At 61.0% G+C, this 18,323-nt stretch overlaps 1 protein-coding gene across 7 annotated transcripts in view; it reads left to right on the top strand.

Moving 5' to 3' along the window:
• SHANK2 (SH3 and multiple ankyrin repeat domains 2) overlaps positions 1-18,323 on the top strand; it is a 443,651-nt gene that overhangs the window by 126,290 nt on the left and 299,038 nt on the right. For all 7 annotated transcript variants that reach the window (XM_066252293.1, XM_066252296.1, XM_066252295.1 and 4 more), the window contains one exon: positions 592-658. In XM_066252293.1, the coding sequence (XP_066108390.1) occupies positions 592-658 (67 nt within the window). The remainder of the gene's footprint in view (positions 1-591; positions 659-18,323) is intronic.

Genomic DNA, 18,323 nt, shown 5'->3' with positions numbered 1-18,323 from the left:
ATTCGCAACAACGTGGGTGGACCTGAAGGACGTTACATTCAGTGAGTTAAGTCAGACAAAGACACATACCATGTGAGCTCACTTACATGGGGAAGCTAAGAGCCCTGATTGATAGGGAAAAAAGAAGTCAGATTTGTGGTATTTAAGAGGCGGGGCTGTAAGAGGGGGCCGTGGGAGAAGGGGTGAAGGGCACCGACCTCCAGTTACAAGACACTGAGTCCTGGGTGTAACCCACAGCATGGTGACCGTGGCCACATTGTGTTTGCAAGTCGCCGAGAACGGCCATTCTCAGGGTGCTCATCACAAGGGAAAAAGACTTTTTGTGACCGTCTGAGGTGACGGCCGTTCACTAAAACTTGGGGTGATCCTCTCACAACAGATACATAAGTCGACTCCTTGGGCCCTACGCCTTAATCAGCGTGGTAAGTCAATGACATCCCGATGAAGCCGGAAGAAGAGGTGTTATCTCGTTCAAAAACAGAAAAAAAAAAAAATAATGGAAGCAGCCACGGTTGGGTTCCCCGTGCCGCAGCCGCCTGTACGCGGCCGTCCTGCGGTGGCCACCGTCACCTGGTGTCCTGTCTCTTGCAGGTGGCGATCATCGCGGGCAACTTCGAGCTGGCAGAATACATCAAGAGCCACAAGGAAACGGACATCGGTAAGTGGGCGCGGGCGCGGCCTGCTGAGCGGACGCCTCCAGCCCTCTCTCTCGTCCTCGTTAGGTGGGTCTGGAGTCCGCGTCTAGCCCCACCTAACAGGAAGCAGAGCCGGGGCGTCGTTTCTGCCTGTTTGGGGTCATTGTTGTTGCTGTTGTTGTTGTTTTAAACCAGTCACGGGGTTGGGGCTCAGGAAAACCTTACCAGTCGGGGAAGGCAATTGGCGAAGCAGCCACGTGGCCGTAGGGCTGGGCTGTCCAGCGGGCGGATCAGGCAACTTGTGACTCACCTGAATGGAGTTACTGGAAGTTTCTCTATGATGTGCCCCTCCGCTGAAAGAGCCGGTGACTAAATGAGAAGACAGAGCCCGCCGCGCCCCGCCCAGCGCCCCTCCCTCCACACCCGCCCCGCCGCCCCCGGCGATGACGCTGATGACCCTTCCCCTTTCTAGTACCCCTTGTGCCAACCAGGAGGACAGTCTCTGGGGCTCCTCCTCTGTCCTGCCGCCCTGCCGGCGGCTGGGCCCAGTCTTGCATCTTGGAAGAGCCCGCCGGCCTGTGTCCTCCGGCCCTGGGCTTGCACAGGAGCTGCAGCGGGGAGCAGTCCCACTGGACCGCCAGCGGTGAGCGTTCGATGACGATGGCACCATCCATCGAGGGGGGGCTGGGCAGCGCGGCACCCAGAGATGTTGCCGACGGCATCTGTGTCCTCCTGCCTGTGCCGCTCGCCCTGCCTTGGGCGCTGGGGGCGAGCGGGGCCTCGCGTCTGCCTGTGAGTCCGTGCCCTGCCCTGTGGCGTGTGTGTGTGTGTGTGTGTGTGTGTGTGTGGCTGGCACCCGCCCTGCCTCTGGGAACTGCAAGGTTGCAGAGCAAGGTGCTGAGCTTGCATCGCGGGGCTGCCCGGCGCTGAGCATCGGGGCCTCCCCGGGCCGCGCACGATGCTGACGCCAACCCCTCCTCTGCGCCAGAGCAAATAGCTTCATTGCTCGGAGACCCAGGCCTGCACCGAGGCCGCATCAGCACCTCCGCGAGCGCATTATAGAGGTGGAGGAGCTAATGTCTGCAGAGTGAGTTAGAACATAAAGTGTGCTCTCAGGCCCCCCCCACCCCTGCCCCAATCCGGGAGAGCAAGTAGAAAAAGATTAGGCCGTTTGGAGTCTCCAGACACCACTGCTGTGAAGGGGACCGGACCCTGTCCAGCAGGGCACTCAGCACAGGGGTGAGCGGAGGGAGCGTGAGAGGTCTCAGCCACAACTGGGGGCATTGCTAATGCCCCCCCCAAGAGCTCCGTGGATCTTTGAGCTGTCTGCGCTGGTAACAAGCAAGCCACTCTCGTTGTCTTTATTAAGCACTGATCTTAATTGGGGTGTTGGGGTGCTGGAGGCAGAGGGAGGTGGGAAGCGGTTTCCTTTCTCGGCTCTCGGCTCTCGGCACGGCGCAGACGCACCAGGAACGGGGCCCAGCCGCCTACCCTGCCCTGCTGATCCACAGCCCTTCCTGGTCCACGGGGAATCTAGGGACCAGCCTTTAACCTGTCCTTAAAAACTGCCTCAGCAGCCGCCAGGTCCAGGAAGCACCGAGCTGACTTTAAACCCAGGTCGGGGAGGTTCCTGACTCATCTCTTCAATTTTGAGATAAAATTAGTTTTTCTATCAGCAATGCAAATGCATCTCTAGGGACAGAGGGTTTTTCCCCTTATTTTAGAAGTAATAACCTGTTTGTTGGGTGAATACATTTTAGTTACTAATAATACATTTATAATGCTGGGTGTCCACGTTTTAGATGCTAGTAATAGGTTTATAATGCTGGATGACTGCTTTAGTTACTAGTAATACATTCATAATCATGGGTGACTGCATTTTAGTTACTAATAGTACATTCATAATGCTGGGTGACTGTTTTAGTTACTAATAGTACATTCATAATGCTGGGTGACTGTTTTAGTTACTAATAGTACATTCATAATGCTGGGCAACTATGTTTTAGTTACTGATAGTACATTCATAATGCTGGGTGACTACATCTTAGTTACCAGTGATACATTTGTAATGCTGGGCAACTACATTTTAGTTACTAATAGTACATTTATAATGCTGGGCAACTATGTTTTAGTTACTAATAGTACATTCATAATGCTGGGTGACTACATCTTAGTTACCAGTGATACATTTGTAATGCTGGGCGACTACATTTTAGTTACTAATAATACATTTATAATGCTGGGTGACTACATCTTAGTTACTAGTGATACATTTGTAATGCTGGGCGACTGCGTTTTAGTTACTAATAGTACATTTATAATGCTGGGTGACTACATCTTAGTTACTAGTGATACATTTGTAATGCTGGGCGACTGAGTTTTAGTTACTAATAGTACATTTATAATGCTGGGTGACTACGTTTTAGTTACTAATAGTACATTTATAGTGCTGGGCAACTACGTTTTAGTTACTAATAATACATTCATAATGCTGGGTGACTACATCTTAGTTACCAGTGATACATTTGTAATGCTGGGCGACTACGTTTTAGTTACTAATAATACATTTATAATGCTGGGTGACTACATCTTAGTTACTAGTGATACATTTGTAATGCTGGGCGACTATCTTTTAGTTACCAGTGATACATTTATAATGCTGGGTGACTACGTTTTAGTTACTAACAGTACATTTATAGTGCTGGGCGACTATGTTTTAGTTACTAATAGTACATTCATAATGCTGGGTGACTACATCTTTGTTACCAGTGATACATTTGTAATGCTGGGCGACTATATCTTAGTTACCGCTAATACAATTGTAATGTCAGGCGAGTACGTTCTAGCTCCTACTCACCCGTTCTGGTCAATGACTTACTGAACTGTAGAGGGCGTGCCCTCTGGAGATAGGGGGACTTCCCCACAGGCTCCTGTGACCTCTGTGTGTCACGGTGCTGGGACTGAGGTGGAAGGCCCTTCCTCCTGCATCTTTGTGAGCCACCGGGGCTCTGTGAGGATGTGAGGCCAGCTCCTATGCCGACTCAGGCGAGGAGCCAGAGCGTCTTGTCCCCAGCACGGTGGGCTGTCCCTGTGCGCGCCCCCAAGGGAAGGGGTCGTACGGAGCATCCGCGCTTCCTTCCGCGTCTCCCAAGGAGAAGACTCCTCTGACTGGGGGTCTGCAACTGAGCTAGGAAGCTGGCGTCGTGCAGACCCGGCTCTGTTGACAGATTCCGAGAGGAGATGAGAGCAGGAGGCTGTGGTCCCTTTGTGGTTTGGGGGTCACTCAGAACACCGACTCCTGGAAGCATGGTGGCCCTGGTGTGAAATCCTGCTGCCACGCCGTGTTAGCTGAGCCTCTAGGTTTGAGCCCGGGCGCGCTCTCCATGCCCTGGGACCGCCCACCTCTGCTTCTCCCTCGTTACTGTGTGTGTGTGGCGGGCGAGCCTGCTGCTGACCCGTCCCCTAGCCCATGCGTTTATCTGCCTGCCTGGGTCTTGTCACTCCTGCGTGCGGGTCCGTGCTGGCTGTCTAAGAAAGCCACCCTCCGTGCGGGGGACCGAGTCGCAGCTGTGAAGCTGTGGCCACCTCCTGGGAGCTGCGTGCCCAGTGTTTCATGGGCAGCCTCATGTCCCGAGGCAGCATCGTGTCTGTGTGGCCGAGGACGGAGCTGACGTTGGACATGGCCATTCAGGCTCGATCCCTCTGGAAGTTGGCAAGGCAGGGACCTGAGGGCGGGTGGCTCACGGTGGAGGCGATGCCAGGAAGCACAGTGGGCACGCAGGGCAGGGGCTGGGGCAGGACGCCACCTCAGGTGTGTTAGCGAGCAGCTGATCCTGCAGGCGCCCACTGGGGAGCTCGGGGGGGGGGGGTGCAGGAGCGCGCATCGGCACTGCCTCCCCCCAGTGTGATGCCCGGGGGTCTCCCGGCGTGGTGTTGAAAGACCTTCCAATTCGGGGTGAGCCACGGGTCAGTTGCCGCGTCTGGGGGAAGGGCGGCCGTTCGGGAAGACGGTCTTTCATGCCCTTTGCCCTCTCTGTACCCTCCCGCTCGCCCCGCGTCCTGGTCCCCGGGCACCTGGGTGCTCCTTCGCCCCCCACCCCTGTCCCCCGGCGAGTCTCTGAGGCTTTGTGTTGGTGGCAGTAGATCAGAAGACCAGGCCTGAGACCCGCTCCGTTCCTGTCCCTGCCTGTTCGTGAGGAGCCCACTAGGAGCCTCTGAGGCCCCGTGCCCAGCGCACAGGACGGGTCCGCGTGCTCCCGAGAGCTGGCGTAAGAGCGCGGTCGGTGCCCAGAGCGCCTGTCTCGGCAGGTCTGGGGCGGCCTCTGGAGTTACGGTCTCCCCGGGCGGACAGCCCACCTCGGCGTCCCAGGGCCTCCAGGCCGGCCCACCCACCCCCTTCTCCAGGGAACCTGTTTAGAACATGACAGGGAGCCCAGTACAGTTCCTGGAGCTGCAGCCCCCAAAGGCCACCGACTGGGGGGCTCACAAATGCCGCCGTGGACTCCCTCACCGAGCTGGAGGCCACACACCCCAGGTCAAGGTGTCTGGGGCTCACAACTGCCGCCGTGGACTCCCTCACCGAGCTGGAGGCCACACGCCCCAGGTCAAGGTGGCCGGGGCTCACAACTGCCGCCGTGGACTCCCTCACTGAGCTGGAGGCCACACACCCCAGGTCAAGGTGTCTGGGGCTCACAACTGCCGCCGTGGACTCCCTCGCCGAGCTGGAGGCCACACGCCCCAGGTCAAGGTGGCCGGGGCTCACAACTGCCGCCGTGGACTCCCTCACTGAGCTGGAGGCCACACACCCCAGGTCAAGGTGTCTGGGGCTCACAACTGCCGCCGTGGACTCCCTCGCCGAGCTGGAGGCCACACGCCCCAGGTCAAGGTGGCCGGGGCTCACAACTGCCGCCGTGGACTCCCTCACCGAGCTGGAGGCCACACGCCCCAGGTCAAGGTGGCCGGGGCTCACAACTGCCGCCGTGGACTCCCTCGCCGAGCTGGAGGCCACACGCCCCAGGTCAAGGTGGCCGGGGCTCACAACTGCCGCCGTGGACTCCCTCGCCGAGCTGGAGGCCACACGCCCCAGGTCAAGGTGGCCGGGGCTCACAACTGCCGCCGTGGACTCCCTCGCCGTGCTGGAGGCCACACGCCCCAGGTCAAGGCGTCCTCGGGGTGGGTTCCTCCCGGAGGCACCGGGCAGCCCGCCCGGCCCCCAGCGTCTGACGCAGCCCCGGGCGTCCCTTGGGCTCTGAGCGGGTCACCGCTCTCGCTGCCCCGGCTGCACACGGCCTCCTCTCCGCATCCGCGTCTCAGGGCTCTCTCCTTTCTGTGACAAGGACAATGGTCAGTCTCGGAGGTCAGGGCCCACCTGAAATCCAGGATGTTCTCATCTTGAGATCCTTAAATTACCGTATTTCCCCACGTATATAAGACGCACCCTTTTTTCGAAGAACTTGGGGTCTAAAAACTGGATGCGTCTTCTACAGTGGTTGTAGGGTTTCTTTACTTGCATTCCACGCGTTTTTGCGCTTGTAATGAATTTTAGGATGAATAAAACTTGCGTTTAGTAAGTAACTTTATGTAATACTTTTTTCTTTCTTTGCAAATTTCGGGCCCCCCAAAATTAAAGTGCCTCTTATACTTGGGGAAATACGGTACTTATTTCTGCAAAGACCTTGTCTTCCAATAACATTGCAATGACGGGATGGAGGGATTAGGGCTTGGGCATGGCTTTTGGGGGCCACCGTCAACCCACTCGAGGCCACCTGTTGCTGTGTGATTGTGTCTCTGGGCTGTTGTCTCCGTAAGGACAGGCGGTGTCTGCCTGGTGCATAGTAGGGCCTCAGTAAACATCTGCTGAACAAACAACTCCCCCCCCCACCCGCCAGTGTTCCCCTTCAGAGGTCGGCCCCTCCCACTCCCCTCTTTTCTTGACATCAAAGCCCAGTTTCCCTTACACCCGGTCGTGGGGGGTCAGGAGAGGAGCCCTTGTTCTAGGCACGCTGACCCTGGATTGGATGTGTTTGCCAGGCTGTGATTTTTTTTACCCCGCCTGGCATGGTCAGAGTCCTGGGGCAGAGCTCACGGTGGGCTCCGGGGACCAGACTCGGGGCGGTGGGTAGTACTGGGGGACGTGTCCTCTGTCTTCTCACCGGGTGCTTCTGGGGCCACGTCCCCTCGAGGGGCTCCGGTCTGTGGAGCCCGAGGGCCCGTGGCTCTGTGGAAATTCTGATTACGGCTTCTGGGGCTGGGCTCCCCGGCCGCACACCCGCCGTGACCCGAGAGGGTGCTGCCTCCACTGTCTTGGTCAAGGCCAGTTCCTCTTCTGTCTGCTCCGGGCCTCTCTAGGGGTGGGTGTCTGGTGTGGTCGCTGGAGGGGTTCAGCTGGCCCTGCAGGCGCCCTTCGCCTGTTACTGTGAGCTTCGAGAATTAAGGGTGGGGGGTGCCGCTGGAGAAGAGGGTGGGGGCTGGGTTTCTGCTTCACGGCCGTCAGCAAACCTTGACCCGTAGCCACAGTGCAGCGGAGAAGAAGCAGGGAAGACTGGAGACTCGTGTCCCCAGCTGGAGGCTGTTGGAGGGACCCGGGATGAGTTCTCACTTGTCAGAGACTTCGTCAGGGCTGGGACACCCCGGGACCTCACCCAGCCTCACGGGCCGGGATTCTGAACTCCAGAGGAACAAAGGTTAGGCTCACCTTTGCCTCAAGTCGTGTGGGGTCACGTTTCTGAGTACAGCTGTGGTGCTACGACCCCAAATTCCAGGCGACGGAGGGACACCATGGGGGCAGCTTTGAGGCTTCAGAGCGAGTCAGTCAGACACCGAACATTGTGCCCACACCCCACGTGCAGCCTGATCTCTGGGTGTCTTTCTGGAAACGTCTCTCTATCAAAGACCCAGCAGCCTCTTCCTGGGAGCGATGGACCTTTGTTCTGCAGACACAGAGGTGACAGCCGGGACGTCGGGGTGCCCGTGACACGGCGGGGTGGCCTTAGGGGAGGACAGAGAGCGTGCCGGGACCCCGCGAGGGGACACACGGGTGCTCCGAGGTCCGTAGGTTCCGGAAGCGGGTCTGGAACGCTGTGTGGGCGGGCGCAGCTCTATCTCTTTAAAAAGGGAGCTCGTCTCCTGTCGCGACCCGTGTGCTGCTCACCGTCCGGCCAGCGCGTCCGCTGTTCCTCACCGAGGCTGTGGGTCCGTCGATGAGCCATCCGTCTTCACCTCCCTACCTCTTCCAGAAAGAAAAGAAGAGAAAGAAATTAAACGTGATCTCCGTTGGGTTGTTTTATTTGCCAGCCCGGAGAAAAGTGCTGGTTTTGCAAGTAGCCATGAATAACACCAAAGCCGGTCCCTGCCCGTCCTCCAGAGCTGATCGGTGGCCGAGGACACACGAGCCCCGTGGGTCCCAGGAGCTTTGCCATAGAGCCTTTATGATGGCCTCTGTAGGACGGAAGACCCCCCACCCCCACCCCCAGAGCAAGGCTGCTGGGGAGCTGGGGAGCCCGCGTCCGTTAATAGTCACGCAAATATCTAAGCATGTTGCAAGCTGATAAGCTTTGCAAGAGGATAACCTATTTTTTTTTTTTTCCATCCCTGTTGTTTTTGTTTGCACCCGGCTTTCCGGGGACATGCACGGCCAGATGGATGAAATGACATGGGTTGTTCCTCCTCAGCCGAACAAGGTTTGTTACCCTGCGCCCTGTCCTCCCGCACGCAGCTCACGGAGAGAGGAAGCGAGCGAGCGAGCCGGCGGCTTTTGTTTCTTAAGATGAAGCACATTTGAGCCGATGTGCAGGCCCGGGGCGTCTGATTAGCTGGCGGAGGATACTTGGTAACGGTTGCTAGGTTTCAGGACCGGGTGCCTGGGTAACGATGTTTCCGAGATGTATAGATGATGGCTCGAGAGAGGGTGGCGTTTTCAAACAGGTTTCTCAGTGCGGTGTGTGGGGAGGGGTGTGTGTGTGCGTGTGTGCGTGTGCGTGTTCATGAGTGAGGGTGTAAAATCCATGCTGCCCTGAGTGATGACTCTTTTTTTTAAATTTTTTAATTTATTTTGATTTTTCCCCCTTTAAATACCTGTTTGGTAGACAGAGCTCACCTGCGGTGAAACAGAGCGGGTCTGATCTGAAAGAAGATCCGGTTCCCCGCCCCGCCCCCCTGCACGCATGTTGACTGCTCGGTGTGTCCCGTTAGCCTGGAAACAGAGGCGGGGATGTAGGAACCATGGCAGGCGCCCTGTGTGTTGGCGAGGTCAGCGGGGTCAGCGGCGGGTCCTGGGGAAAGCCGGACCCCCCACCCACCTCCTCTCACGCGGTCGGGTCCATCCGGGTCCGCGTGGCCAGGTGCCGCTTGGCAAGCGTGGAGGGTGAGGCTTCCTTCCCGGGGAGAGCCGGGCAGCTGCCGGACCTGGAGGTATGCAGCCATCACACCGCGTTGTCTGGGTTCCCAGAGACTGTTTTCACAGCGAGTTGCAGAGAGAGGAGGGAGGTGTCATCCAGCCCCCGCAGACGCCGCAGCCTGAGCGCGTGTGAGCCGCGTGCACAGCCGGCTGAGTCTGCTCCGCCGCCCCCTCCCCTCCTCGGGGACTGAGGGCGCCGTGCGGTGCGGTGCGGTGCGGTGCGTGGCCGGCCCTGGGGGGTCCTGTCCTGCTCGTGCGGCCCGCTCCGTACACGGGAGAGGGGGGGCTGCTTGCCGTCTGGGCGCCTGGCCCCCGCTCCGGGGGTCTTGATGGTCTTCCTTTTGTGTGTCTGCCGGACTGGTCCTGTGGTTGTGGTTCCCTCCTCTGTCCGTACTCGTCTGGAAGTTTTATGCCTGGGTCGTAGGCTGGCGCTGACTTGCTGGGACACGAGCTAAGGTGACGTCCTGTCTGAGACGGCCATGAGGTGCACGTGTGAGCCGTCGGGGTGGTGTTTTCACCTGTGGCCGACTTCCGGCACCGATGTCCGTGCGAGTGTCGACTTGGAGGTCCGCCGTGGTTCTTGGTTGGTCCCGTACGCTGTGTCCACGGTCCTCCCGGGGACACTTGTCATCTTTGTCCCCACGGGTGCGGCAGTGACCCTAGTACCTGTGTGTTTGCGCGTGCGTTGTCTTCACTGCCCGTGTTCTGTTTCTGGGGCCCCCACCCCCATCTGGCGCCCTCCCAGCCCGGAACAGCCTCCACCCTGGATCACACGTGCCACGTGGCCTCGGCCCGCTGCCCGAGGGAGGCCCGGGCCGGTGACGTGTCCTGCTGCGCTCGCTTCTCACGGAGCCCCGGCCGGCCGTGTGCCCAGACGTGGTGGCCACGGGTCGCTGCTGCTCAGCGTGTCCCATGAGAGGTGCTTGGAAATCCTCCCGCCTGTGCACACACGTCCACGCTTCCCGTCCTCTGGGTCAAACTAGTCTGCAAACCTGAGTGTTTCCAAACTGGTCACTCCCTGGTCCTGAGCCGGTGAGGTCCCCAGGGAAGCGCCCTAGCCCCACCCCAGCCTCAGGGACCCAGTGTCGCCCCAGGCCCTCCGCATGAGTTCTCTACAAGCTGGGGTCCATCTCAGCACGTCCTTGTCCTGGGACTCCACCCGTATCAGCCCCCCCCCGGGCCCTTCGATGACAGACACTGGGGGCAGCATCACCCCGTCATCCTCAAGCGAGTGGCCCACGTGACGAGGGAAGGCTTCCCCGCGGACTGGCTGCCTTGGCTTTACCGCAGGGCCTTGGGGACGCCTGACCTCCCCGCCACCCCAGCGCTCTCGGGTGAATTCGTGAGGCGGCTCCGGGCCCTGCCTGCCTGGCCCCGCCCGTGGCCCCGGCTGCATTCCTGGCCCCCGCCCGTGGCCCCGGCTGCATTCCTGTCCCCCGCCCGTGGCCCCGGCTGCATTCCTGGCCCCCGCCCGTGGCCCCGGCTGCATTCCTGTCCCCCGCCCGTGCCAGGCCCCGTCTGCGGTCTCAGAGCTGCGGCTGTGCCGGTGGGACCTTCCCGGGAGAGCAGTCGTGGCTGCTTCCATCCCGGCCTTTCTCCCTGGGCCGTGTGACCGGGAAGCCGGGCTTCCTGCCGCTCTGACATGTGCTGTCGCTAGTGGGGCCAGGAACAGGAGTGAGTTACCCCCGGGCTCACCAGGTCCTGCCTCTCAGGAAGCAGCCCTCCTCCCTCGCCCACCAGAGCTCACTCTCCTCGTCCTCCTCCTCCTCTTCCTCCTCCCCTTCCTCCTCCTCTTCCTCCTCTCCCCCTCCTCCTCCTCCTCCTCCCCTTCCTCCTCCTCTTCCTCCTCTCCCCCTCCTCCTCCTCCTCCTCCCCCCTCCTCCTCCCCCTCCTCCTCTCTCTCCTCTTCCTCCTCCCCCCTCTCCTCCCCCCCTCTTCCTCCCCCCTCCTCCTCCCCCCTTCTCTTCCTCCCCTCCCCTCCTCCTCCTCTTCCTCCCCCTCCTCCTCCTCTTCCTCCCCCTCCTCCTCCTCTTCCTCCCCTCCCCCTCCTCCTCCTCTTCCTCCTCCTCCTCTTCCTCTTCCTCCTCCTCTCCCCTCCCCCTCCTCCTCCCCCTCCTCCTCTCTCTCCTCTTCCTCCTCCTCCCCCTCCTCCCCCTCCTCTTCCTCCCCCCTCCTCCTCCTCCCCCTTCTCTTCCTCCCCTCCCCCTCCTCCTCCTCTTCCTCCTCCTCCCCCCCTCCTCCTCCTCCCTCTCCTCCTCCCCCTCCTCCTCCCCCTCCTCCTCTCTCTCCTCTTCCTCCTCCTCCTCCCCCTCCTCCCCCTCCTTTTCCTCCCCCCTCCTCCTCCTCCCCCTCCTCCTCTCCCTCCTCTTCTTCCTCCTCCTCCCCCTCCTCTTCCTCCCCCTCTTCCTCCCCCTCCCCCCCCTCCTCCTCCTCCTCCACACCAGCTGACCTGTCCCCTAACTGGTCCTCAGTATGTCCCTCAGGGAGCGGCGGTTCCATCTGAGGTGGTCAAGCTTCTCTGTAGTGACAGCAAGCGAGGTGCATTTTCGGCATGGGCAAAGGACCCCCAAGTTCTGGATCGCACCCTTCATTCCCACCCCACCCCACCCCCGGGGAGGAATTCCCACCCCCCACCCCACCCCCAGTGGGACCTCCTGCGAAGGGAACAGTCCAGGCTCCTTGGAGACCAGCTGCTGCTTTATGATTTCCCTGTGAGAGCTGAAGAGGGAATCTTGAGGTGTTCACAGAAGTCATTGTCTTCTGGGGGTGACTGTCGATGACCCCGGGGACCCCCCAGCTCAGAATGTGAAGGAGTCCAACAGAACCACGGAAACACCCCCGGTGACTTCCGGACCTCGCCTGCAGGCCACCCCCTGGGCACGCTTGCTTCCTTCTGGCATCAGAAAGCGGTGGGACCCGGACCCGGTCCGTCCTGCGTGTTCTGTGGTTGAGGGGGCAGGGGGCGCGTCCAAGGCTGCTCCGGTCCAGTGAGACCGACACCTCAGGCCCTGCTTCCCGCCGGCCACCCACCCACCCAGCCAGCCAAGAGCACGCCCTGTGGGGACAGAGACCAAAGCCAGGCCAGAACGGCCCTCCCTGCGGGCCAGGACGCGCCCCTCGACCACACGCAGAAGACCGTGTCCTCCTCCAGGTGACTTGTGTGGCGGTCTCAGAAGTCCCTGGTCCCCACCTTCCTTTTCCAGCCCCGTCCCCGCTGGTCAGACAGCTGCCCCGCCCCGCCTTCTGCACCTTTGCTCGGTCGTCCCTGTTCTCCGAGCACCTCGGCCCGTCCCCTGTGGCCAGCCCGGCTGTCCTGTGTCCCCCGTCCCCGACACCCACTGCAGGAGCTCCGTTTTGCACTCAGAGCAGTGGCTTGTTTCTGAGAAATTGGGGTGTGCACGGCTTATCCCCTGGGCTGGGTGGGGGCCCCTGACACCACCCCTGGGGATGTCGCTGTCCCCCGCACCCACAGCACCCAGCACCTGGCTCCTCTCTCTCTGCTGAAGAGCCGCACAGCTGAGGGCTACGGCCTGAACGTCACAGCAGACGGGATGCCGGCGGTGAAGCTCGGTGGCCGCCGCCCATCCCCCGCTGCCCTCAAACGCCGGAAGGGTCCTCTATTCCAGGGTGGGTGCTGGGGTCCATGCGGCTCTGCTGTGCCCTGGCCCCTCCCCCGTGAATGTCCCTTGTGTCCCTGACTCCCCAGGCCTGGGAGTCCCCGCAGGACCCCAGACGGGGCCCACATCGGGCCAGGGTGCTGATGCCAGGAGAGGGTTCCTCCCCTGGTGTCCTCCTGCAAGGACCCATTGCCCCTCAGTGAGCCTGACATAGCCCCGTGGGGCCTTTCTGGACGTAGCTGTTAGAGCCCCCCCCCTCCGCTTTGCATGCACATCAGGGTCGGGAAGGGGTCGCAGAAATCTTCACATCCGTGAAGATGCGAAGGCAGGTCGGTCGGGGAACCTGGAACATAGCCCGAGGCCAAGTGCAGGAGGGAGGGCGGTTCCAATCCGGAATCTTCCTTGTGCTTGTGGGCAGCCCCCGCGTCTCTGGGGCATTGTAGCCGCTGGACGTGAGCACGGCCTCTCCACCCGCCCCCCCCCCCCCCCGCCATGGCTGCATTCGGGCTCTTGATCAGGGCTGAGACCCCCCCCCAGCTCAAGCTGAGCACACCGCGTCCATCCTTGAAGTTCCCCGTGGGACCACTGGTGCCCACGCCGCGTCCGAGGGGCCGGGGCTCGGGGGCCTGCGGCGTGGACGACAGCTGAACGCAGAAAGGTTTCTATTCCGGTTTAATGAGCATCGGTGCCCAGACTCTCGGAAGGGCTCGGAGACGGAGGGGCCGCACACGTGTGCGCGGACGTGGAGCCCACGTCAGCAGCGCCAGGCGGGGACACGTGAAGAAGCGATGGAGTCGTCAGAGGAGAAAACCGTCCCGTGCTGTCTCCTGGCGGGGGCGGGGGCGGGGGCGTCTCAGGGTCGCAGTGCGCTGGTCCGGGCACAAAGCGCAGGTGTCAGGCTGGTCCGGGCACAAAGCGCGGGTGTCAGGCTGGTCCGGGCACAAAGCGCGGGTGTCAGGCTGGTCCGGGCACAAAGCGCAGGTGTCAGGCTGGTCCGGGCACAAAGCGCGGGTGTCAGGCTGGTCCGGGCACAAAGCACAGGTGTCAGGATGCTCTCGGCCCCGAGGCCGTCGGCCACAGGAGGTCTCAGTCCACCGAGGCCACCGGATGGGGGCCTGTCCAGGAGCAGGTCAGTGAGGAGCCCCAGAAAACGTCTCCCTTTGCCTGGGCCAGACCTTGGGAGGGACATCTGGGAAGGTGAGTGGAGAGCTGGGGCCGAGGACGGGAACCGGACCCTGCCCTGGGGTCAGGCCTTCCTCCGGCTGCTGGTCAGTGGCTGGTTCTGGGCCACGCGGTCATCCTGCAGCCAGTGGGGCGGGGAGAGGACGCTCTGGGAGGAAGAATCAGGCGAGGGCAGGAGACAGGTGCTGGGGAGCACAGTGGACGGTCGCTGGAGAAGTGTGGCTGGCTCAGAAAGCTTGGTGACTTATCCCCGGCCCCACGCCGCCCGTTGGCGTGAGGTTGGGGTCGCGCCCGGAACTCCTGGCTCTGTCTCTTGTCCGTCTCGCTCTCTGCTTTCCTTTGGACCCGTCCAGCCTGTGGAGACAGATTCGGTGTGGACATGCTCCCGGCGGGAAAAGGTCAGGAGCCCTGGGTTGGCCCTTTTGTTGTGAAGCATCAATACTTGTTTCTGGTGCCAGAGCAGAAATAAAAGAATCAGTGAGGGAGAGGTGAGACCATCGTGTGACAGGGACAGGCAACACTTGTTTGTTCCTCACCGGGGTCACGCCTGCGTTCCAGCTGTCAGTCTCTCCGAATCTGGGCCGGTGGGACGGCCCCCAGACACGTGGCCTCCTGACCACACCTGGAGCTGCGGCGAGGGGTCCGGGTCCCTCGGGAATTCTCCCGGGCCCGGTGGTGAGGGCCCCTGTCAGTGTTCAGATGGGCCAGGCCGAAGGGCACCCAGGGAATCGCAGTAGCCGTGCCTGTGGCCACCGGGAGAGGGTGTCCTGCCCCCAGGAGCTTGCCCGGCTGGCCTGTCTTGCTAGAATTTCACTTCTGTCACTGAGCTAGAGATGCCTGCGGTTGGAAATGAGGTCATGGATGTCACACGTCTCACAGTTCCTGGCATGGTACGGGCGTCGGGACTCGGTGGGTGACATGCATGCACAGACGGATGTGTTCTCCACTCTGTGTTGTCTCGTGGTCACACATGCTCGTCACAGACTCCCCGTGTCACCGAGGAGTGATTGTATGGGTGGCAGGTGCTGGGAACAGTGTTGTCTTCGTGTTGGCATCACCACGCGGTGCCCTCATCTTGTGAGAGAGTCACAGACAACAGCAAGGTCTCTGTGACCTGGGAGGGAGTTGGAGGAAACGCCGAGAGCTACAGGTGGCCGTGGGCACATCGTGGAGTTCACAGGAAGTGGAGGTTGGTGTGGGTGGCCGTGGGCCCGTCGTGGAGTTCACAGGAAGTGGGGAGGTCGGTGTGGGTGGCCGTGGGCCCGTCATGGAGTTCACAGGAAGTGGAGGTTGGTGTGAGTGGCCGTGGGCCCGTCATGGAGTTCACAGGAAGTGGAGGTTGGTGTGAGTGGCCGTGGGCCCGTCATGGAGTTCACAGGAAGTGGAGGTTGGTGTGGGTGGCCGTGGGCCCGTCATGGAGTTCACAGGAAGTGGAGGTTGGTGTGAGTGGCCGTGGGCCCGTCATGGAGTTCACAGGAAGTGGAGGTTGGTGTGGGTGGCCGTGGGCCCGTCGTGGAGTTCACAGGAAGTGGGGAGGTCGGTGTGGGTGGCCGTGGGCCCGTCATGGAGTTCACAGGAAGTGGAGGTTGGTGTGGGTGGCCGTGGGCCCATCATGGAGTTCACAGGAAGTGGAGGTTGGTGTGGGTGGCTGTGGGCATGTTGTGGAGTTCACAGGAAGTAGAGGTTGGTGTGGGTGGCCGTGGGCATGTTGTGGAGTTCACAGGAAGTGGAGGTTGGTGTGGGTGGCCGTGGGCATGTTGTGGAGTTCACAGGAAGTGGGGGTTGGTGTGGGTGGCCGTGGGCATGTTGTGGAGTTCACAGGAAGTGGAGGTTGGTGTGGGTGGCCGTGGGCATGTTGTGGAGTTCACAGGAAGTGGGGGTTGGTGTGGGTGGCCGTGGGCCCGTCGTGGAGTTCACAGGAAGTGGAGGTTGGTGTGGGTGGCCGTGGGCCCGTCGTGGAGTTCACAGGAAGTGGAGGTTGGTGTGGGTGGCCGTGGGCCCATCATGGAGTTCACAGGAAGTGGAGGTTGGTGTGGGTGGCCGTGGGCCCATCATGGAGTTCACAGGAAGTGGAGGTTGGTGTGGGTGGCCGTGGGCATGTTGTGGAGTTCACAGGAAGTGGGGGTTGGTGTGGGTGGCCGTGGGCCCATCATGGAGTTCACAGGAAGTGGAGGTTGGTGTGGGTGGCCGTGGGCATGTTGTGGAGTTCACAGGAAGTGGGGGTTGGTGTGGGTGGCCGTGGGCCCGTGGAGTTCACAGGAAGTGGAGGTTGGTGTGGGTGGCCGTGGGCCCATCATGGAGTTCACAGGAAGTGGAGGTTGGTGTGGGTGGCCGTGGGCCCATCATGGAGTTCACAGGAAGTGGAGGTTGGTGTGGGTGGCCGTGGGCCCGTCGTGGAGTTCACAGGAAGTGGAGGTTGGTGTGGGTGGCCGTGGGCCCATCATGGAGTTCACAGGAAGTGGAGGTTGGTGTGGGTGGCCGTGGGCATGTTGTGGAGTTCACAGGAAGTGGGGGTTGGTGTGGGTGGCCGTGGGCCCATCATGGAGTTCACAGGAAGTGGAGGTTGGTGTGGGTGGCCGTGGGCATGTTGTGGAGTTCACAGGAAGTGGGGGTTGGTGTGGGTGGCCGTGGGCCCGTGGAGTTCACAGGAAGTGGAGGTTGGTGTGGGTGGCCGTGGGCCCATCATGGAGTTCACAGGAAGTGGAGGTTGGTGTGGGTGGCCGTGGGCCCATCATGGAGTTCACAGGAAGTGGAGGTTGGTGTGGGTGGCCGTGGGCCCATCATGGAGTTCACAGGAAGTGGAGGTTGGTGTGGGTGGCCGTGGGCATGTTGTGGAGTTCACAGGAAGTGGGGGTTGGTGTGGGTGGCCGTGGGCCCGTGGAGTTCACAGGAAGTGGAGGTTGGTGTGGGTGGCCGTGGGCCCATCATGGAGTTCACAGGAAGTGGAGGTTGGTGTGGGTGGCCGTGGGCCCATCATGGAGTTCACAGGAAGTGGAGGTTGGTGTGGGTGGCCGTGGGCCCGTCGTGGAGTTCACAGGAAGTGGGGGTTGGTGTGGGTGGCCGTGGGCATGTTGTGGAGTTCACAGGAAGTGGAGGTTGGTGTGGGTGGCCGTGGGCATGTTGTGGAGTTCACAGGAAGTGGAGGTTGGTGTGGGTGGCCGTGGGCATGTTGTGGAGTTCACAGGAAGTGGAGGTTGGTGTGGGTGGCCGTGGGCCCGTCGTGGAGTTCACAGGAAGTGGAGGTTGGTGTGGGTGGCCGTGGGCATGTTGTGGAGTTCACAGGAAGTGGAGGTTGGTGTGGGTGGCCGTGGGCATGTTGTGGAGTTCACAGGAAGTGGAGGTTGGTGTGGGTGGCCGTGGGCATGTTGTGGAGTTCACAGGAAGTGGAGGTTGGTGTGGGTGGCCGTGGGCCCGTCGTGGAGTTCACAGGAAGTGGAGGTTGGTGTGGGTGGCCGTGGGCATGTTGTGGAGTTCACAGGAAGTGGAGGTTGGTGTGGGTGGCCGTGGGCCCATCATGGAGTTCACAGGAAGTGGAGGTTGGTGTGGGTGGCCGTGGGCATGTTGTGGAGTTCACAGGAAGTGGAGGTTGGTGTGGGTGGCCGTGGGCCCATCATGGAGTTCACAGGAAGTGGAGGTTGGTGTGGGTGGCCGTGGGCCCGTCGTGGAGTTCACAGGAAGTGGGGGTTGGTGTGGGTGGCCGTGGGCCCATCATGGAGTTCACAGGAAGTGGAGGTTGGTGTGGGTGGCCGTGGGCATGTTGTGGAGTTCACAGGAAGTGGAGGTTGGTGTGGGTGGCCGTGGGCCCGTCGTGGAGTTCACAGGAAGTGGAGGTTGGTGTGGGTGGCCGTGGGCCCATCATGGAGTTCACAGGAAGTGGAGGTTGGTGTGGGTGGCCGTGGGCATGTTGTGGAGTTCACAGGAAGTGGAGGTTGGTGTGGGTGGCCGTGGGCATGTTGTGGAGTTCACAGGAAGTGGAGGTTGGTGTGGGTGGCCGTGGGCATGTAGTGGAGTTCACAGGAAGTGGAGGTTGGTGTGGGTGGCCGTGGGCATGTAGTGGAGTTCACAGGAAGTGGAGGTTGGTGTGGGTGGCCGTGGGCCCGTCGTGGAGTTCACAGGAAGTGGAGGTTGGTGTGGGTGGCCGTGGGCCCGTGGAGTTCACAGGAAGTGGAGGTTGGTGTGGGTGGCCGTGGGCCCATCATGGAGTTCACAGGAAGTGGAGGTTGGTGTGGGTGGCCGTGGGCCCATCATGGAGTTCACAGGAAGTGGGGGTTGGTGTGGGTGGCCGTGGGCATGTTGTGGAGTTCACAGGAAGTGGAGGTTGGTGTGGGTGGCCGTGGGCCCGTCGTGGAGTTCACAGGAAGTGGAGGTTGGTGTGGGTGGCCGTGGGCCCATCATGGAGTTCACAGGAAGTGGGGGTTGGTGTGGGTGGCCGTGGGCATGTTGTGGAGTTCACAGGAAGTGGAGGTTGGTGTGGGTGGCCGTGGGCCCATCATG

Source organism: Saccopteryx bilineata, chromosome 1 (assembly GCF_036850765.1).
Source record: "Saccopteryx bilineata isolate mSacBil1 chromosome 1, mSacBil1_pri_phased_curated, whole genome shotgun sequence".
NCBI lineage: Eukaryota > Metazoa > Chordata > Mammalia > Chiroptera > Emballonuridae > Saccopteryx > Saccopteryx bilineata.
Note: the sequence above shows the minus strand (reverse complement) of the source record. Positions and strands in the feature narration are given on the sequence as shown.